Raw genomic sequence first — 22,473 nt, 5'->3', positions numbered from 1 at the left:
TATCTTCATGGAATATGATCTTTACTTAATATCCTTATGATTTTTTGCATAAGGCAAGGCAAGTTTATTTATATAGCACATTTCGTACACAATGGTAATTCAAAGTGCTTAACATAAAAGAAAGTAAAACAAAAACAAGCAATTTTAAAATTAATTTAAAACAGTTAAAAAAAAAATAATATTTGACAAAATACAGTGAATACTTAAAATACAGTGCAATCGGTTCGGACATCGCACAGTGCTCATTCAATAAATGCACAGTTAAACAGACGGGTTTTGAGTCTAGATTTAAATGTGACTAGTGTTTTAGCACATCTGATCTCTTCTGGAAGCTGATTCCAGCTGCGGGTGGCATAGTAACTAAAGGCAGACTCCCCTTGTTTTGTGTGAACCCTTTGTATTTCAAACTGACTCGATCCTAATGATCTGAGTGCTCTTTTAGGTTTATATTCAGTGAAGATATCTGCAATATATTTCGGTCCTAGGTCATTGAGTGATTTATATACAAGTAAAAGTACTTTAAAATCAATCCTAAATGTAACTGGAAGCCAGTGTAAGGACCTGAGGACTGGGGTGATATGCTCAGATTTTCTGGTTCTAGTCAGAATCCTGGCAGCAGCGTTCTCGATGAGCTGCAGCTGTCTAATGGTCTTTTTGGGAAGGCCGGTGAGGAGCCCATTACAATAGTCCACCGTGCTGGTCATAAAGGCAAGAACAAGTTTCTCCAAGTCTTGACTGGAAACAAAACATCTAATTCTTGCAATGTTTATTAGATGATGGTATGCTGATTTAGCTACTGCTTTGACATGACTACTGAAACTAAGGTCTGTCTCCAGAATCACACCAAGATTCCTGACTTGATTTTTAGTTGTTTGACCCCTAGAGTCAAGGTATGCATTCACCTTGAAAACTTCATCTTTGTTTTCAAATGCAATGACTTCAGTTTTTTCCTTGTTTAACTGAAGGAAGTTCTGGCACATCCAACTATGCATTTCAGCAATACATTGGCAGAAGGAGTCAATGGTGCTGTAGTCATTTGGAGATAAGGCTAGGTAAATCTGGGTATCATCAACATAGCTGTGATAGGCAATTTGGTTCTTTCTCATTATTTGACTATTGCATATACAGGCTAAACAAGAGTGGTGCAAGAATTGACCCTTGTGGGACTCCACATGTCATGGACGTCCACTTAGACTTATGCTCTCCTAGACTCACATAATAGCCTCTCCCTTCTAAGTATGACCTGAACCATTTGAGTACCATCCCAGAAAGCCTGACCCAGTTTTCCAGTCTCTCTAGTAGTATGTTATGATTGACAGTGTCAAACGCAGCACTGAGATCTAGCAATACCAGCACTGATATTTTGCCAAAGTCAGAATTTAAGCGAGTATCATTTATTATCTTAATGAGTGTTGTCTCTGTGCTGTGATGGGGTCGGAAACCAGATTGAAAATTGTCCAGGTATCCATTTGAGTTTAAGTATTTGTTCAGCTAACTAAAAACTACCTTTTCTAGAATTTTGCTTATAAAAATGAAGATTAGTTATTGGTCTATAATTGCTCAAAATGGTGTTATCAAGATTGCTCTTTTTCAGGAGGGGCTTAACAACTGCAGTTTTCAGGGAGTTTGGAAATGTCCCAGAAAGAAGTGAGGCGTTCACCACTTCTAAAAATCTGCTTCTAAACAGTTAAGCAGGTTTTTGAAAAAAGATATGGGAAGTGTGTCAAGATAGCAGGTTAGAAAAATCGATACTTTTGACCCATACAGTGTGTTGGCTTTTGCTACAAATGTACCTGTGCTACTTATGACTGGTTTTATGCTCGAGGGTCACATATAGCATAACAAGGATAGATAGAATTGGATTTTTTTTTTTTTTTTTTGTGTGTGCAGGATTTGAATATTGTAAGGTCCAGTAAATCATTTAGCATTTTCTTTAAATATTCCTTTACACATAACAACTTCTTAGAGAATGTAAAATGCTAAACACACTCATCCAACACCTGACTCCCTATATTTTGCTGTACCCATGCATGACATCTTGCCTGCATTTATTAACCATATGGGTAAAGAAGCATGTACTAGATTCTCAACAGTAATTTGCAGAACATGTTCTCATTGCCTACATAAATATGCAGTTAACTCATAAATGGTGTACAGTTTCTCTCTCAAATGGTCATAGTGCACCAGTACAATGAGTTCCAATAAAAACACACAGCTCACACTCAACTGCCTTTACAGCTGGAGCCTAAAACACCCCGACTCAGATTTACAGCTTGTCAATTACAAGGTATTACGCAGGCTTGTCTCTGTCGCCTCTTTCCCTTCATAACACTCTGCAGACAATCCAATCCCTGTAGGCCTATTTTCAGAGCTCTTTAAATTTATTACTCTATGGACAGCTCTGCCACTACTGTAACCCAGCAAGGTCACTTTTGTCACAGATACTGTGTTTAAAGCCAGAAACGATCACCTTCTTGGAGTAAGGAACGCAGAGCGTTAACCCTCGCGCAAGTCAGCATTTTCAGCAAAATGAAATACACTTGCATTACCGGAGGTCACTCTTTATTACGGGATTCAATTATTCCCAGTGCATTAAACACTTCAATTATAACAGGGAAGCCCTTGCTAAACATAGATTGAATGACTGACAAAAATATATTGAATGCACCCATGACCATGTTTATTTTTATCATGTAAGCCATCATTGTGAACAATACCATAACCCATGAAAAATTACTGCAATGTTAGAAATCTAGAGTATCAACACTGAATGTGAATTGATTAAAAAATTATAATAATAATAAAGACCTCAAAAGACCTCAAAAGACCTCAAACTTTAACAGCATGCATAACTACTTCCAAATATAACAGCATGCATAACTTCTTCCAAATATATTTTATGAAACTAATGTTTAGGGATTTGACAACCAGAGCAAAAAAATACAAGAACTAAAGTCTAGAGTAAAAATAATTGTCATTCGGTTTAGTAATTACCTCTTCACTTTTGCTATTCTAATATATTTAAACATAATCCATTTAAAGATAAAGTGTCCTCAAAGCTATTTAAACACTACAGCCACACTACAGAAGTAAAAAAATAAAAATAAAAATTCTAGTATTTGATATAATAATTGATATACACTACTATTCTAAAGTTTGGGGTCTGTAAGAACGGGCCTGCATTTATTTATTATAGAGTAAAACATTAATATTATAACAATCATTGCAATTACACATTCAAATGTTAATACAATATCAATTAACTGTTTTGAATATATAATAACGTGCAATTTATTCCTGTGCTGACAAAGGCATTATATTATTATCTATTTTACATTTTTGGAATAATGTAAGAGTATTCAACACTTGTGTTTAATAAAATAATAATATTTTTGGTTGTACTATATTTGAAGGTGTCTTTTAATTATACATTTAAGCACTGAGTAATATTAATTAACTACATGTACTTACTATACGGTTAGGGTTAGGATTACTGTTTGGCTTAGGGTTGCTTGCATGTAATTATGCATAAATAATTGTAATTGTGATAGTAAGAACATGAAACGTATAACAAGGAGAACTTAGATTAAAATGTAACCCAGTTTTCTTACTGACACAAAATAATTTTTGGAGCCACTGTATGTAAATGTAAACTCCATTCAGACCATGCAGTACATAACTGATTCACAGAGAACAACAGCCTTCTGTAGTTAGTGTGTTTGTTCACTAAATAGTGAAGCTCTGATCTGTGTGGATGATGAGATCACATTGTGAGACACTTACAGCTTGAGAAGACAGAAGGTGGATTGTTACCGAAGAAGAGGGAGAAGGAATGAGAGCGCTCATGGGGGCTTTATGAGGAGACAGGAGCTGGCAAAAGGTTGAAGAGGAAAACAGACAGAATGCACACTGGCCAAACAGACAAGATTGCTCTTGCGCTATACACTGAGTCCATTCTAGGTAATTGGTTGTCTCAGTAGCACTCAAGCAAGGAGGTCTGACTCTGTAATATCTGGGGAAAACTAATTGTTAGCCTTCCTGTTCACTGGCACTTGCTTTGGCTGGTGCAGGACTCCACAGAAAGACATGACTGCCATCTTCACTCATGGAGGCTCCGTTCTGCTGCCAAGTTGTTTTAAATCAATCATCTGAGCAAATATGTCATGTGACTAATGATTCTAGGGCTGGAGGAAAATTACATTATGATTATACTGATTGGCTGGTGACACTTCATGAATGTGTACCATCACAATCTCTTTATTAGCAACTTTCCATGAGCTGAAATGTCAAAAGGAGCAGACAGCAAACAATAAAGTTCTTTCTCACTTTTAAAGTCAGCATAAAACAGACATTTAATCCAATTTTGCTTTCATATTGTGACGTATATCAGAGAGAAATGGCTTTTTGAAGGGGGGAATAAGAGAGAAAGTAATAACTTGATTTGGTGCAACTGGAATTGATTAGATTAAAGATTACTACTTTATTGGTGGTTTTTTGTTTTGTTTTTTGTTGCTATTTTGAAATATTTTATAAACACTGCAACATTCCAAAAATGTAATAAAATATATTCCGTTCCCTCAGATTTGTAAACTGTACTCACGGATTCATGCACCAAGCTCCGAGGTAGCCTATGTGTTAACATACTGTTTTATTGAATATTATTATGTGAAATAGGCCTACAGCAAAGTGTCTTAAGTGATTCTCTATCACTTTTAGTACGAGGTGGAATACAATGATTTAATAAGAAAGATGTGCATCAAAATGTTGAATTTTTGATTACATTTTAGAATTTGATTACTATTGTGTAATAAACCCTGCATGGTGACTGACTCTGGAGTAATTTGTTCCTCTTTTGTAAATCGTTTTGGATAAAAGCTTCTTATGCATAACCTGTATAATAATATATAATAATAATAATAATAATAAAAATAATAGTTATTTTTATTATTATTATTTAAATTTATAGGCTAAATAATTGCACTTAAGACAGTAAAATGTTAGTCATAAAATAATTAATGAATCCTTTATTCTTAAATAACCTTTAACAGTTTTGGAAATGTGTTTGTGTACTATTCTTTCTTAACATGTAGACTTATTTTGGTGATTTTATTATACTAAGCTTTTCCCCCAGAGTTAGATTCATGCTTCACTGTTAATGTTATTATTAAATAATTAGGTATATTATAACATTCCAATTAGTTAGAGAGCAAAGGAATGACAACATAACCCGCACATTATTTGTTTTGCATTGCTTTTTACCTTCTCGAAACTCTATCCTATCCTCTTTTTTTTTTTTTTTTTTGGAAAATTCAGAGAATTTTCAATTCTTCTTTTCAGCGTTTATTTTAGGCTATAAAACACGAGCGGCAGTGTCTTATCCTATTGGTGATCAATGTAAAATGAATGCTAAAATAAGACATTTGTGATTACGGTCATGGTCTCATAGGCTACTATGAAAAATAATGTTTAATAAACACAAATGAATCTGCCGGTGGGGGCGGGGCCACAAATCCATGAGTTTATAAATCCGAGGGGAACGGATTGCGAAGGCGTGTGCACGGATTATGAATTTGTGGGTACGGATTCAAAAACCGAAGGTTCGGTTTACAAAATCTGAGCGCACGGATTTGGAATTCGTGGGTACAGTTTATACATTTTTTGTTAAACCGAGGGGACGAATTGCAAAACCGTCGGCACGGACTGTATTTTTTTCTCCTACAGGTGACTTCTCGGGCTCGAGAAAATAGGAGTCAAAAAAAAAAATGTAAAAAAAAAAAAAAAAAAAATCTGTTTGTTTTAAAGATAAAACTAATATTCTGTAAATTATATAATCAAGGAGATACTCTTTATAAATCAAGCAATGGCACATATCCTGCATAAGAATAATCTGGTTTCCTACCAGCTAAAGGTGCCAGAAATTGAAGCAAACTGCTGAAATACACCGATACAGAGAGCCAAACTGAGAGCTGGAAGCGATTATCATGCAGTAATTAAGTCTAGGTAAAAACTCGTGTCCCAGAGTACAGCTGACATACTGGAGACTGCTGGAGGCCTGCTTCATACGTCTCCTGTCAGCCACATGCTCTGCACAACAGCGATGAAGAGGGCCACAGTGTATGAATCTATCTCAAGAGGGAAGATGCAGAGCAACCTACACAAACATTCATCATCATGCGTGACCAGGATCGATCGGAAGCCCATCTTCAGTATTCCACCTTCAGCCAGTCGATCTACACCACTGCTTTCACCCGAGAGTGACTCACAGCTCAGAGAGAGAAGCTATTCAGCTGCTGTAAATTGATGTTAAAATAACGTAATTAAGATTTATGTTATTATGAATTAATTGATTTGTCTTCTACTAAGGAAAGTAAACCTAATTTATAAACAGTTCGCATTAAAAAAAAAACTGCAATTGTACAAGATATGGTGCTAATTGTTGGTTTCCAGTTTTAATCAAATTGCATTTCAGAAGCAAAATATGTGTGGCTCATATTATATGATTCCAGGCCTGAAATAGTTATTGTGCATGAAGGAAAACAAAGTCTGACTATCATGGGACAAACATCATGGCACATGTACATAAAGACATAAACCCAAGAAACAATTCTTAATGAGGAAAGAAAGGGATAGCTCATCCAAAAAATGACTAAAACCCCAAACTCTATGATTCTTTCTTCTGTATGATGTATTCAAAATACAGTTATTTCATACCAAGTACTGTTAAAATCTATTAACATATTTACTAATGTATTGCTCAAGACTTGCTAAAATACAAATTATAATTACATATTATGTATTATTTGTAATTGTGAACAATGCACTTCTTAATGCATTTCTTAATATTTAACCTAAAATGTGTTTTAATGTCACTATTGATGAGGATTGCATGATCCTTAAATAATATCAGGCTTTAAAAGCAAGATATTTAAAGTTTGCCTGAAGTACACTTACAATAGTTCCACAATCACAGTATATCTTTAACACAATTGCTAAGCTACCTGGGTGGTTGCTATGGTGCTGCCATGTGGTTGCTAAGGTACTTTGGGTGGTTGCTAGGGTGTTACTATGTGGTTGCTATGGTACCCAGGCTGTTGCTAGGGTGTTCCTATGCGGTTGCTACAGTACTCAAGGCGGTTGCTAGGGTGTTACTATGTGGTTGCTAGGGTACTCGAGGTGGTTGCTAAAGTGTTGCTAAGGTACCAAGGGCCGTTGTTTGCTATGTGGTTGTCAGGGCACCCAGAGTGGTTGTTAGGGTGTTGCTAGGATACCTGGGGTGGTTGCCAAGGTGTTGCTAGGGTGTTGATATGCGGTTGCTAGGGTATCGGTGTTGGTAGCTAAGGTGTTGCTATGCGGTTTCTAAGGTATCCTGGGTGATTGATAGGATGTTGCTATGTGGTTTTGCTAGGATACTCAGGGTGGTTGCTTGGGTATTACTTGAATAGTGTTAGCATGATTCGTATGTTACCAGCATGTCTCTAGCATGTTTAGCATGATGTTAACATGTTTCTAGCATGTTTAGCAAGTTGTTAGCATGTTGTTAACATGATTAGCAAGTTACTAGCATTTGTTAGCATGTTTCAAGCATGATTAACATGATTGAGATGAGTAGCATGATTAACATGCTACTAGCATGATCCTAGTATGTTTAACATTGTTAACATTGTTACTAGATTTTTTTTTTTTTTTTGTTCAGTAATTTAATTTACATGTGTATTTAAATGTTTTCTGTCCTTTTTTAATTTATTTATAATTAAAAAAAGAGTAATAATTTACAATACAATAAAGTACAATCAAAAGCTCTAAATGTAATCATATTGCACTTGAATAAAGTTAAAGGTGTAAGCTACTGCTTGTCCTGCAGGTCACCTTATAATTATGTCTTCTTTGCTTTGCTATCTGCTTTACGATTACTCCAGAGCATATGTAGATCTACAAAGATTTTCAAGTACTACTTAAAGTTAAGATGGTTTTGGGATACGGTCTAACATGATTTGTGTGATCGTTTTTACACTCAACTGAAGCTTATGATGCTTTTGGGAAACACAGCCCAGGACAATTTGAAATGTAGGTTGCACACAAATTAATGTTAATGTTAATTAAAGACCAAGGCTAGTAAATGTTTCCCTATTAACTGCATGTTGGATTAGACTAAGTTAACACTTAACCATGAACACAAAAACAGACCACACAAGTGGCTTTTATTGGTTTATTTCATTAGCAAACAATAATTGTCAAGTTCTTTCCACCAATAGATTTCTTACGTCAATTAAAAATATTTCATGAGGTTAACTTATACGTTACTTGTGGTCAGTCTGCACAAGATCAACATGCTTGTTTCCTTTGCAGCTCCTTTAAATACTAGACCAAGCGTTGGTCTTTTAGGTGGTTTTGATAGTCTGGTTTGTTAATTGTATAATTAAAAAAAAAAAGAAAACAGATAGAATACAAAAATATTAGATAAGCTATAGTGTTAGTTTCTTTTTCCTTTTTTTAAAAAATAGATACAAATACATTTTAGTATTTTTTTTTTTTTCACTAGGGGTAATACAATATAATATATATGAAAAATGGAAATCAGTGGCCACCAGAAATGTTTGGCAACCAACTTTCTTCAAAATATCTTCTTTTCAGATTTTTTTGAGGTTTCATTTTTGGGTGAACTATCTCTTTAATAAAACAAACAATGATATATTTGAAATCATGTTTTAACTCTCTTTATCCATACAATGAAAGTCAATGATAACAGACCTTTCATTAATGGGTGAACTATCCCTTTAAGAACACTAATGAAGATCATTTTAAGAGTGTTTCAATTGTCTTTGTCCACACAATGAAAGTTTGTGTGGACCAAAACCTAATTAGATCCCACTGACATCCACTGTATATTAAAAATATTAAATGATAGTTTCATTATTTGGATGAACTATCCCTTTAAAGGCAAGATGATGCTGCATTGCATTTCAGCTTTTTCCTACTAAACCATATAAATATTGGTTCGTTTTACAATCCGACTGCAACAAAACTGGCTGGTTTTCACCGATTGCTCGTGTCCAGCTCTTGAAACACATTCTGAGTTAAGGCCTGTTTGTCTGAAGGGAATATGTGTGGGCGAACTGCAGAGAGATTTTCTTTTCTTGGAGCTATGAAAAAGTGGGCCATGCTGGAGAGAGTGCATAATCCCGTTTTAGTATCCTAAATATGACCAGGTTTAAAAAACTAGTGTTTTAATGGGCCATTATCCCAGATGACAACACACCATGAGTGTCCAGCAGTAAGACGGCAGTCACCAATTTCCTTCTCAAGGCCAAATCCAGTTTGTAGCGGAGATATGTGGCCAATCATCACTACATCTCCTCAGGCAGTTCTCTCATTACAGCCTTTTGAATAATGAATTAAACTGAGGTATATTTTCCATGGCAGTAAGGCATCCAAATTTTTTTTTGTAATGAAAGGATCTCTGTGTTTTGTCTGGCCCAAAATCTTTCACATTTTAGATTTGACCTTACATGGTTGTTACAAAAGACATATGCATCTTCGAAATACGTCCTTCCCTCCGTGCATATCAATCACCAGCTGTTATTCTTATCCTGTGTCATGCAGTTTTGCCTGAGAGCTCTTTTGGATCAATGATATTGAGCCATCGGCATATTCTGGACTGCCACCTCAAAGCAGCTGTGACCTCCACACAGGGGAAAGGGAAAAATCAGGATCACACATGAAGAGGAGCATCAAATACTACAAACTGCCTTGCAAAACACATTTTTGAAGAGAAACACACCCACTTGTCACTCTTCATGGGTGATATAAAGGTCTGGTTTTCAAAATACCTGCATTCACAGGCTTTCAATCTAGGTTGAGCCATTAGGGACAGAAGAAACATTTTTATCTACAAAACTTGAGGCACCCATCAGACCTGACATATTTGAAAAGCTTGTGCCTTCCTCTTTAAAATTGCAATTTATCCAGAGAGACATACAGTCATGCCAGTGGAGGTCAGATCGGGACCATTATCTTATCATCAACCCCCTGCATTCATTACAGACCTCTTTCACATCAAACATGCATGTTGAAGTGAATAGCAGACTACAGTTTTAATCGCAAAGCAAATGGTGTAAATAATGTTGTTGCATCACACAAGTTAGTTCAATGCAGTGGTTAGATTTGCATGAGAGAAGAAACTGCAAAGTCATCAAGTGAGCACTTGTTGATCTTTGAAAAGAAGCCTTGGGACAAAATTTTCAGTTCATTGATGAGCTTAGAAAAATCTAAACTATAGCTTTGATTCAAGGCCTCTGTCTGCTACAATATGTTTTCATAAGCTGCATGTACTAGAATACTGTAGCAAGTGTTAACATTTAATCCTCAAAATTAATTACTATTGTTTGTATTAATTACTACAAAGTAAACTAATGTTTTGCAGTCAACAATTTATTAGACTCTTATCATTTTTCTTTCATCTTCATAGCAAATTCCATTTTATTTATTTCCAAATTATTTAGTTATTTAGTTTTTCCGTAATTCCATAATTTTTCCATTGTAATCTTAATCCACTCATTTTTAATAGTTAAATTAAAGTTTATTAATCATAAAGCAAGTCTAATTGAATAAAATCATGAAATTTACACATTTTTAAATAAGTTTAATAAAAGTTTAACAAAAATTACATGATTAGGGCCCTATAAAGTGTTTTATTGTTTCTCAAATTCTGTTTATGCATGTCAAATTATTTTAATGCATAAAACAACTTAATTTATTTATTTTCTTAAAGAAGCCTAATGATTTTTCCCTTCAAAAATTCTGTGTATTTACATTGTTTCTGTTATCAAATCAAGGCATGAAACTTAAGCAAATTAAGCAAACTTTTTTGGGGAAACAAGGGGTATTTACTATTAAAATTAAAACGTGGAAGAAATGTTGTGTGATTTTTCCTATGTAAATCCTACTGAACAATATATTTCAAAACCGGACTTATTTTGACGGGTTGCAAAGTAAACTAATACCTTTACAATTCTGTGCATGTGATATGATGCTTTTGCTCAAAACAAATGGTCAGATGCTCATGAAGCGACTCTCGGAGCAGTTCTGGAGATGTTGTTCATGTGTTTTCGTCCTCGTTTAGTGAGACAACAGACGCTGAAATCACTGCGAGCGTCACGCATGCTAAACTGTGAATTCCGTTTTTATGAATGGATTCAGTCCACGTTTTCCACATCGCAGAAATCACAGAGCCCTACAATTATCAAAATATAATGTAAACTCTCACACTTGAACTCCTGTTATTGAATACTCAAGTGATTATCTAATCAGAATAAAAGAGCAGCGCTGAATCTAGGAGAACTCACCGGTGTCACTCACACTCTAGACGCGTCGCGTTCAACTCGAGCAGCAGTCTAAAACTGTTTATTTATTCACCAAACAGACACGTTTACTTCAAGAATGAACAGTGAGGCAAAGGGAAACCAGCAACCAGCAACAGCCGCAACCCAGGAAACTATCAGCCGCTCCAGCAAGGGATGAAACGCGGAAAACTATTGGCATGGATTTTTGCCGATAACCGATTGTTCCAGCAATCAACTATCGGTACCGATTAATCGGCAAAACCGATAAATCGGTCGACCTTAATAGATTATTAGATCAATTCGAAAAACCAAATTTACACTGCAAAAGTGGCACAGAAGCACTTCTGAAGTGGCATTTAGATGTCTTTACACAGACTGTTCAATGCTCCTCAGAGGTGGCATGAATGCATTTACACAGCAAATACAACTGTGTACTTTGACACTAGGGCCTGAGGGGGATCAGAACAGACTAAATTTGGATTGGCTTTAAGCAGCATTAAGTCTTTACACATCATTTTGAGTAGGCTGATGTGGTATTTAGGTGTATTTACCCAGACTGTTTAATACTTCTGAGAGATGGCATAAATGCATTTACACAGCAATTATTTTGATATAAAGGGTTGAGGTGGGTCTGCGCAAATATGATAATTCAGAAACCAATTTTACAGTGCAAAGGTGGCACAGTAGTGCTTCTGATGTGGCATTGAGGTGTCTTTACCCAGGCTGTTGAATGATGCTCAGATGAGGTGTGAATGCATTTACACATCAAATACAATCATATGCTTTAACATTAGGGCCTGAGGTGGGTCAGAACAGGCTTAATATAGTCTGGGTTTATGCAGCGTTAAGTCTTTACACATAATTCTTTACACATTTTGTGCCTATTAGATACTAGTGCCAACTAATGAGACATGTTAGATTTATTAGCTGAGAGACAGAGCTGGATCTGATCAGGTAAAATGTAATCTGTCTTTCATGTGGTTGTGCACTTTTACACTAAATTTTGAGCAGCCACAGAGCTGCCTTAAAAAGATGTGTAAAAAGTAGGCCTATATATATATATATTATATATATATATATATATATATATATATACATACACACACACACACACACACATTTTACATTTAACTACATTGTACATATTTAAAATAGAAATCTAATAAATAAACAGAAATAGAATATTTCGAAAATTTACTAACACCAATAAAAAAATTGAATAGACACTAATATATAATAGGTAGGTGCTAGTTTGTGCTCAATTATGCTACTAGAATAAACAGTAAATGTTTGAATAGACATGTAGCATTAGTACCTATTAAGAATTGGGCCTAATAATACAACTGGAATAGATACCAGCAACAACTGGAATACATATTTGGAAGTGAACACTTGATATTTTAATTACCTACTTGCTCTGGGACACTGAGTAGCAACGTATTAAATAAAAAAAGTAACTGATAGAAAGGAAAAATATTAACTTATACAGTAGTTACATAAACAGCATATTTACATTCTCATTTTTAGACTAGGTGTTTCTGGCGTACCAGTTCATAAGAAGAGCAGAGGACGGTACAGCACCCTGGACAGCGACAATCTAAATGCCTTACAAGCAGAAGACCTCTGACAGTAGGCCTGTGGAAAACACGGTGACCTGGAACTCATTTACTGACAGAATGGTCTCAACTTCTAGTAACATCGCAATAATAAGAAAAAGATGCAGTGTTATTTTTTCTTTGCAATTGTGAAAGTGGTATCTGAGTTGCCGCTTTGAATCAAAAGTAGCCAATAACTGAATGTTAAAATGTGCTTTCGAGGAACATGTCGTCATGAGAAAAAAACGATGGGATCAATCAAATTTCTTATTATACAAAAAGTCATAAAAATGTGGTGTGCAAACAGGTGACACAGTTGGCTGGAAGATATTACCCGCGTCCTGAGTGCCGTTTTAAAGGCTCCACTCCCAGTGCAGTTGTTCTTTAAGTTGGCCCATTAAACCAGCGCAGACCAGCAACTTTCTATTCCCAACAGAGCAATGAGCTTTAGGTCCTGACGACAACGGTTGAAGATAATCGGAATCATTATGGCCTTCTATAACTTATCATATCCGAACATACATGCTGTGGGCCCTGTCTGATGGCTCCGCCATGAACACTGCTAGTTTATTAAAACTGTCTTGAGGAAAGAATTGGGTGTACTACAAATGAGCAGCGAGCGAGCGAGCGTGTGCCTAAGCACATGTCTTTACATATGTCTGACGATAGCACGAAAAACCTTTAAGCGTTTTATTCCTGCCCAATATTGCTGCAGAGACGCCCCCACAAGCCCCCATCTGTTACTTACACCAAACATTTGGATGTCATCCGTACCAAACACAAGTATACAACCGAAGCCGACGGCAAATATCAATTTGCAAGCCCCTGCACAAGCATTTTGTTGGCAGTCTATAAACTTACCGCAGTCTTCACACAAGATCCTCCCAACATCTTTTTTCAGGTTTTTCCCACTTGTATCTAAGGGCGCAAACGACGCTTTAAAAACCAAGGGTTCATCAGTTGGGTCCATGAAAAATATATACTTGTGATTCTTCTTCACTTTGGCGCACGGAGCCTCCGAGCTAAATTCCCCCACGGTGACGAGCTGTTCCCGTTCCAGACCCCCGCTGTTTCGCGGCCACACGTCCAGGACTTTGACATTCACACTGTACGGCTCCGCTGAGACGTTCTGAGGCGCGGACTGCACCTTGCCCTCAATCACTACGGCGGACCTGTAAGCCTGGTCCTGCAGGGAATTCAGACTCGGGGAGTAGCAAGCGAAGGAGACCCCGATGAGCAGCATGGATAAGTGTACCGAATCAAGCCTCCTCATGCCGCCTGCTTTGGCTCGATGGTCGGTGGTCGCGTTGCGGCAGGGCTGCGGGGCGATGGCGGTGGAGCTGAGTTGACGGCTGAAGAGACTGCGAATAGGCTCCAGTAGCACGGCGGCGCGGCAGACCTTGCGTAAGTGTCCATGCCATCGGGATCCGCTGCTTTTTTCCGATAGATTTGCAATCGGGAAACACCAGCTGGGAACCGGAAACGGCGTAATGCTGCTAGGTTAAAACAGATCCCTCAACCTCATTCTTCCGAAGCGCATCGTAAAATAAAGGGAAAGTCGTGGACGCTGCCTCCTCCGACGACACGAGCAGGTATCCGCAAGACGCCGCCACTCAATCTTTGCCCCGAGATTGCAGTGGTGAGCGCGCCCTACTCGCCACTGGCTGCTGTGTATCTTCCACTGCAGTCAAATATGAAATGCTGCAGTAAACTATTAGGGGTACTTTCGATATCGCCTCAGCACAAACGTTGTGAGAATCCACTTTCGTAGCCACAAAATGCTGTTGCCGTATCCCTCGGCCCCGTTTCTATCCACAACCCCGATCTATCAGGGCAAGATTCCCCGCACACACGGCAGATTCACGGCTGAGGTGCTGAAACGAACGCCCATGCGCCGGCGTGTGCGTCTTTAGACTCGGACACCCCGAGAAAAATGGTCAATCCATGATCTCTCCTATGGCCAATCCTCATCAAATTAAGGAGGAAAAAGAAAGAAAAGAAAAAGAAAAAAAAGAAAAGAAAAACCACCAAATGTATGGTGCAGGGAAGCGCCCGCCTCAAATCTCCTTGTAAATCGTTAGAGCACCGCAGAGGTTTGCGCTGCTTTGAGCGCGATTGCTAACAGTGCGAATGAATGAGCTTTGAATGAGTTTTGCGTCTCATTCCATTACTAAATCATGCCCTGCATTCAGGTCACATTCTCAGTCCTGCCTCAGAAAAAAAATGATAGTGAGGCGTTGCATCAAATCCATACACTACGTCTTGTATCCGTTGTATTGCTGATGCCTGGACGAATGAGAACATTTTTAACAAATGACATGAAGGAACATCACGAATGTAGCAGCAGACTGCATCAAACGCAAAATATGGGAACAAGACGGTAAAGCATTTATAGACATACTTGGCCGCACTAAATGTTTGAAAGGAGAAGATAAATATCAAATATTAGATTTTAATCGGTTAGAAACGATACATAACTACCTAAATCATGTACTAAACGAGAGCTTAACCTGTGGATCCGCAAAGGAGCGCAGCTACAGCTTCACTAAGGGCGACATCTGCTGTTCTGTACGCACACAGCGGAAGACACCTTTCTAACTTTTAAGATGACTGTGGGAAATAATGGGCAAGCTGAAGTCCCTCGGACGTTTTAATTTATTTAATTTTAAATGAACGAACAGGACACAGTACAAAAGAGTAGTCCAGGACTAGTGTCCCTTATTTTGGAGTAACTTGGGATTAGGGTCTTGCACAAGGCACAGTGGTGATAGTTCATAAACTGACCCTTGCTGAGATTTTACTGCTTATTTGTAGGTTGCTGAATGCTTTCCTTAAGAAGAAGAAGAAGAAGAAGAAGAAGAAGAAGAAGAAGAAGAAGAAGAAGAAGAAGAAGAAGAAGAAGAAGAAGAAGAAGAAGAAGAAGAAGAAGAAGAAGAAGAAGAAGAAGAAGAAGAAGAAGAAGAAGAAGAAGAAGAAGAAGAAGAAGAAGAAGAAGAAGAAGAAGAAGAAGAAGAAGAAGAAGAAGAAGAAGAAGAAGAAGAAGAAGAAGAAGAAGAAGAAGAAGAAGAAGAAGTAAACCAAGCTATAGTGTTTATGGCCTATCTGACAGGACCAAAATAGCCTAAAAGTGATTTCAGAGATATATGAAATATAAATATATATTTAATACATTCTATTAGACAAAAAAATGTCTAAGTGTTGAAGTGGTGCATTGTGCCATATCAAGTTAAATCAGTAACTATAACATTGTGGTATAGATAGGCCTTTAAAAATCAAAGGGTTTGGCAGTTTTACAGCTCATTTAGGGTGTGACACAAAAAATAGTTTATTGTCAACATTTCTACATCTACATTCTAATAATCACGTAATTGCTATAAAAATGTACGAAAAGTGTCGAACGTGTATAAAGGTATGTAAAAGAGGAAACTCTTGTCCTAAAAGGGTAATTCGGAAAGAAAGTATTTAATCAATAAATATTTTCATTATATTCATTTAAAACTTCTAATAAAATGTAATAATATATACAATATATAATGACAAAATTGCAAAAAAATGCAAATATAAAAATATAAGCATATAAAATAGCTTTATTGGTTATATGTAAATATTCAGTCTACAAAAACAGCGAAAAATTACTGAAATGTTTTGTGTTAAGAAAACCTCTAGGCTTTAACATCGCATGTTAAAAGCTCAACAAAAGTTCGACATAAACGCATCCTTTTTGTGGAATGAAATCAAAGCCTAAACACTTATTGATGTTCAGGTTCAGAAATGTGGAGGGTGAATTACAAGTTTCTTTATTACTTGTAGTTTACACAGGCAGAGTACACAAACTCGCTAAAAACAAAACTCAAAACTGATCGAGCATTAAAACGCAGTGGCGGGACTCGGGGGTTACTGTCCATGGTTCTGAAACAGCGCTGTCCTCGACCTCCTACCGACCAAACTACACTTGAACTACAAAGTAAAATATTAATTTAACGAAATGATTCTTTATAAAAGGTACAACAACTTTAAATTAATCCGAAAAATAAGTCATGACACAGTCCACGTGTACACGTGACAACATGACAATTTTTAGCGTCATCCTCTCTCTATAAACCATTTGATCATGTCGCGACTCTAGTTATCGATTCTACGACATTTGCAGCTACCAGCACGCCAAATATTCGGAATAAATTTCATAAGAGATGTATGTGAAGTATTCTCAAATATCAAAACCGCTAAAACGCAGCACGTCCAGCTGCAATAGCGCGAAAGCAACAGTGCGAGGCGCAAGAGCTGTTTGATTTTCCCCAGTTGAGCGTGCTGACATCAGACTCCACGCGCACAGCGTTGAGCTCGTGCGTGCGTCCGTCTCCATGCCACGACTCGCTCTTTCGTTCCATCTTGTGAACAGCGCATCGGTGAAGCAGCACCGCGACAGTGTTTACAGTAGGCCTTCGGGGCTTACAGGTTTTCATCTTTGTTTTTGACCGTGTTCAACTGCGAAGGGCTTGCACAGGGGCTAACGCTCTGCCTGCAGACTGAGCGGGGTAAGATATGCCGAACCACGTCGCTCGTTATGGAGGTCTGCGACTTTGGCAACAGCACTGCACTTTACGATCATATGTTATGGCATTCTGCGGTATACTTGTTCCTTTTTTTTTGTCAGTATAACAACCACGGAATTAATGTTCGCAGCCGTGGGCAGATATCACAGACTGCTTGCGCAAACTCGTTAACTGTTTACAGTGCTGACAGACAGCGAGGCTGTCAGACTCGGTCTGTCTGTTGCGGCAAATCCAGTGTGCCATAGTGTGACTGTGACATACCGTTATGAGTTCAAGCTCACAGGGTACCTTAGACCAAAAGCAAGCACACCTTTAAGTGATGCTCATGAATTGGAGTCCACGGTCCCTCTTTCCATCACTGTCACTTGTGTTAGGCCCATGTCAAGAGGTTTACAGGTGCATTAGAAGTTTCAAATGACAAAATGTTAAGTAACAATTAAGAATAACCAGTTAAGACATTCTTCATTCTAGCAAGCAACAGGCCACACAAAGTTAGGGACCACTAATATTTTATGTTTAGCCTGAGGTAATTTAATTAGCTTATTGTTATTATACTTTTTTTTTTTAATCAGGAAGAAAACCACTTATCTTAGACACTTGCCTGGAATGCAAACATTGTTTTAATGCATGTATTTAATATATTTAATTTGTTTTATATTAAAAATCTCTTCAGTTAAAGACATAGGCCACACTTGATTTATTAAAATATATATGCTAGAATAGACTAGACTTTAATATATGTGTATTTATTAAAGCATAGAGTATGCTTGAATAGATTTGATGTGTGTAAGCGATTTAATACATTTTATAACTTTTCATACAGGCCCGATGTTTATGAATGCTGTTTGTATTAGACGTGTGCTCGGTCTTTAGAGAAACATTAAACACTGAACAAATAAAGGGTCTGGTAATTTACGTTCATTCCATCTAATTATTGCATTTCTGAATTTCAGTCATTTTCAGTGTTTCTATGTTCCTTCATTGCTTAATCTGAGGACTGAGGAAAATTGCATTTTTTTCCCCTGTTTATTACCACTCACACAAATATACAAACACACTAAGATGCCTGGAAAATGCATTGCAAACACGTCGAGGCTCTCTCAACTGAACATTTATTATTATAATAGCCTACATATTTCAAGGCACAAATCAGTTGACATATTTATCTACATTTTACGCATTTAAAAGGAAATCAATCTATACATCATATTTTAATCTACGTTACTGCAGACTTTAGAGTTAGGGGATTTTATATTTTATCTTTTTGTTCTTTCTTTTATAGCTTGCATTGGTATTATAGTTGTAACTTTAAGATTAAAATAACATTTATGGCCAAGAACATTGTTTATTAATGACGATGTGTTATTTTTTTACGTCCACAGCTCATTTATGAAAGTAAAAAGGTACGATTAGATGCATCAGAGTTATTTCAATGTGCAGTCCAAAATGTGCAATGTGCAAATCCGTCTATAACAATTGTACTAATTGTTAACAAACACGCTGCTAAATTATTTAAATGTTTTGTAAACTAAATGATTAGAGAGAATAATTTTTTTGGATTCGTGAAAAAATCGTAAACGTTTATTTTCGACGGTTATTGCTTACAATTTCAATTAAAATACGGAGCAGTTCAATTAAGTTAAAGAAAATTAATTCTAAACATTAGTGCAATTATTCAATCCAATTTTTTTTATGTTTTTGTAAAATAGCTTACTCGTGGGTTTAAATATGGGCAAGGTTTCTACAACTACAGGACAACACGCAAATATACTAACAACTAATAAAAATCGAATTCAACGTGATGCATTTCTACATTTATGAAACAGTTTGCTTTGAAAAGCATGCTTTAAACCAATAAATCATTCTGTATTACAAACATTTTTAAGTAATCATAGATTTTGTGCGAATTGGAAAATAGTAAGAATCTGTTTTTCTCGTTTATTCTAGTATTTTTAAATAAATATACAAGTTCCAAAAAGCCATGACTCATTTGCCTATGCTTACGAAATAAAATATTTTGTATTCTGTATAAATAGACTAGGCCTATATGTTATCTGAGAAACGCTACCGCTATATTAAAACGAACTGCATGAACTGTGTCAGTGTTCTTATAATATGCACGCACGTTTTAGTACGTAGAGATATATTCTCCTGCTTATATGTAACGGTCATTCAACACATATTACTCTTAACCAATTTGGTAAGAATGCATCCATCACAATTGTATCAATGTAAATTTGAAAACATATCTATTAATCTTAAAATTCAACTGTTAGGCCTACATCATTTTCTTCAAACAGGTCTTGAATAAAATATCACAAAAGCCTCTTCAGACACGCAAACTTCTCTAACATGCAGGCGACGCTGAGGCTTGATTTAATTAGAAACCTCCGTTAATTGCTTAGCCTAGATTTTCGATGTTAAAAGGTGAACAACTACAAAACAAAACAAAACAAAAATTGGTTATGTAGGTGATTATTATGAATAATTTGCCTCTGGTATAAATGCACGTATGTTAGGCTATTGGATGGAAATAACTCGCACTGTAGTCTAGATAAGTACGTCACATAAACCTACAGAAAATGTAATAATATGTAACAACTCACTCCTCTACCCATATAAAATTCAACCACCTTTAAAGCTGAAGAAATCAAACACTGAATCGAGCTATTTATAAGCTCAAAACCATAGCCAATTAATGCATTTTGCATCAGTGCATCAATATGAACGCATCTGAAAAAAAATATTTCCCATTTTTATTTTTGCCATGACAAAAAAAGCCGAAGTGAAGGATAAACTAAATGAAAGCCTAAAAAACACGACCGGTCTGCTCCAAAATGTTTATTACATTTTGAAAAAAAAAAAAAACCTCATTAAATATTAGTAGGCTAAATACCATAGGGATGCGTGAGCGATATAATTAAAATTCCTATCAGTTACTATCACTTCGCATATAGAAAACTCATGCATTTTTTCCGTTTTCGGGCACATTTAATGTCCCATATACTACAATTTTAACCACTGTTTAAAAATTTGTTTTTTAAGCTTTAAACATGGATAAGAACTTAAAGGACAACGACGCTTAATCAAATGGATTTAGTAACGCCTATGCTACATATAGCCTAGACTAAAATACATTGACAGGAGTGAGAAATATTGTAGGCTATATTAAGACACGCGGTGAAGGCAGCACACACTCAGTACGCAGTCATTAGAATTTTTTACTTTCGCTTTGAATTGAATTCATCGTCATCTTCCAGGACAGGCATAATGTGCGATTAGAGAGTGCGGCTGCAGTGTTAGACCATCTGTACGGTGAATTTGTTCGGATTCTGCACAGGTCTGAACAGCGCTCGTCTTCTCTCCTCACACAGATCTCGCGAGAGCGGTGGCGTGGCTGCTTGGCAGTAGGCTTGCAGTAAGACAGAGGGAGAAGGCAGGCAGCATCATGGCGGACAGAGACAGTGGAAGTGAGCAGGGAGGAGCAGCCACGGGCCCGGGTGTCGGTTCCATGCACCCAGTGACAGGAGGGGCGGGCTCGGCTTCCGGGCTGCAGCACGAGACGCAGGAGCTCGCCTCGAAGCGGGTTGACATCCAGAACAAGCGCTTCTATCTAGACGTAAAGCAGAACGCGAAAGGCCGCTTCTTGAAGATAGCAGAAGTCGGGGCCGGGGGAAACAAGAGCCGCCTCACTCTCTCCATGTCTGTGGCTGTCGAGTTCCGCGACTACCTGGGGGACTTCATCGAGCACTATGCCCAGTTAGGGCCGAGCAACCCAGACATAGCGCAGGACGAGCCACGGCGGGCGCTGAAGAGCGAGTTTCTGGTGCGTGAGAATCGGAAGTACTACATGGATCTGAAGGAGAACCAGAGGGGCCGCTTTCTGAGGATCCGGCAGACCGTCAACCGGGGGCCCGGCTTGGGATCCACGCAAGGCCAGACCATCGCTCTTCCAGCCCAGGGACTTATCGAGTTTCGCGACGCGCTCGCCAAACTCATCGACGACTACGGAGTGGAGGACGAGCCGGCGGAGCTGCCCGAGGGAACCTCGTTAACTGTGGACAACAAGCGCTTTTTCTTTGACGTAGGCTCCAATAAGTACGGGGTGTTCATGAGGGTAAGCGAAGTCAAGCCCACCTATCGCAACTCTATCACAGTGCCCTACAAAGTGTGGTCGAAATTCGGCAGCACTTTCTGCAAATACGCAGACGAAATGAAAAAGATTCAAGAGAAACAGCGGGAAAAAAGGTCATGCGAGCTTCAGCAGCAGCAACCCGAGGAGATGCACGGAGATGAAGGGGACGAGGATTGATAGAGGATAGAAACATGCAAAAAATAATCCGAATAACCTAAAGAGAAATTATACGTACTTTGCTGTAAAAAAAAAAGAAAAAAAAAATATGAGAGAGAGAGAGAGATAGTTAAAAGATAAGTAACTTTAACTCCAAGGGAGCACTACCCACAAAAATACAAACCTCCACAGTCTGACAGTCCACCCATCGCAGGATATCATCCACTTACCCATCATTAATACAGTAAGCGGCTGCTAAACCAAGTAATAACATTATATATGAACTGTGTTTCCTACTTGACGACAACAGAACTGAGTGTTTCTTTTTCCCTTATTAACCGAGAACTTTTTTTACACGTTCCAAGATATTATAAAAAAAGTGTTTGCAATGGAGTTATTGGCGAAATGACGAGGAAGCGGTTCCTTTACGTGTGAGCTAATGACTTCAGCACAAATCAGATGTTTTAGTTTTTTTAACCAAAATTTCGAATCATCTGAAGAGGTTGTTAATGGTAGCCATGCCACTAGATATTCCAAGCATCACCTGAGGGCTAGATAGGAACCCTGGTGGGAGGAAAAAAATAAACCTGTTGATTGACAGAGGTGCAGGGGTCATACCTGTCAAGTTTTGAATTTGAAAATAAGGGAAATTTTCCGGCGCCCACCGCAAGCAGTCCCACCACCCCAACAAAGCT

The 22,473-nt window shown here is 37.6% G+C and overlaps 2 protein-coding genes across 10 annotated transcripts in view; one reads left to right on the top strand and one right to left on the bottom strand.

The window, feature by feature from the left end:
- nrg2a (neuregulin 2a) overlaps positions 1-14,337 on the bottom strand; it is a 91,700-nt gene extending 77,363 nt beyond the window's left edge. For 6 of the 8 annotated variants that reach the window (XM_026195916.1, XM_026195920.1, XM_026195921.1 and 3 more), the window contains exon 1: positions 13,796-14,300. In XM_026195916.1, coding sequence (XP_026051701.1) covers positions 13,796-14,207 — 412 coding nt within the window. In that variant the 5' untranslated portion in view covers positions 14,208-14,300. Of the gene's footprint in view, positions 1-13,795 lie in introns of all 8 variants that reach the window. The other 2 variants (XM_026195924.1, XM_026195923.1) reach the window with 1 other exon arrangement.
- puraa (purine-rich element binding protein Aa) lies at positions 14,290-22,248 on the top strand. Of its 2 annotated transcripts, none has more exons than XM_026195927.1 (2): positions 14,290-14,338; positions 20,862-22,248. In XM_026195927.1, the coding sequence occupies exon 2, from the start codon at positions 20,936-20,938 to the stop codon at positions 21,797-21,799; it is 864 nt and encodes a 287-aa protein (XP_026051712.1). In that variant the 5' UTR covers positions 14,290-14,338; positions 20,862-20,935; the 3' UTR covers positions 21,800-22,248. The 2 variants fall into 2 exon arrangements, with proteins under 2 accessions (XP_026051712.1, XP_026051710.1); XM_026195925.1 differs by lacking the exon at positions 14,290-14,338 and adding an exon at positions 17,264-17,469.
- The last annotated feature ends 225 nt before the right edge of the window (positions 22,249-22,473 follow it).

This window comes from Carassius auratus, chromosome 21 (genome assembly GCF_003368295.1).
Source record: "Carassius auratus strain Wakin chromosome 21, ASM336829v1, whole genome shotgun sequence".
NCBI lineage: Eukaryota > Metazoa > Chordata > Actinopteri > Cypriniformes > Cyprinidae > Carassius > Carassius auratus.
This window is presented reverse-complemented; position numbering and strand designations above follow the sequence as displayed.

Coding starts and splice junctions, on each gene's coding strand:
- puraa (XM_026195927.1), top strand. CDS start 20,936: ATGGCGGACAGAGACAGTGGAAGTGAGCAGGGAGGAGCAGCCACGGGC.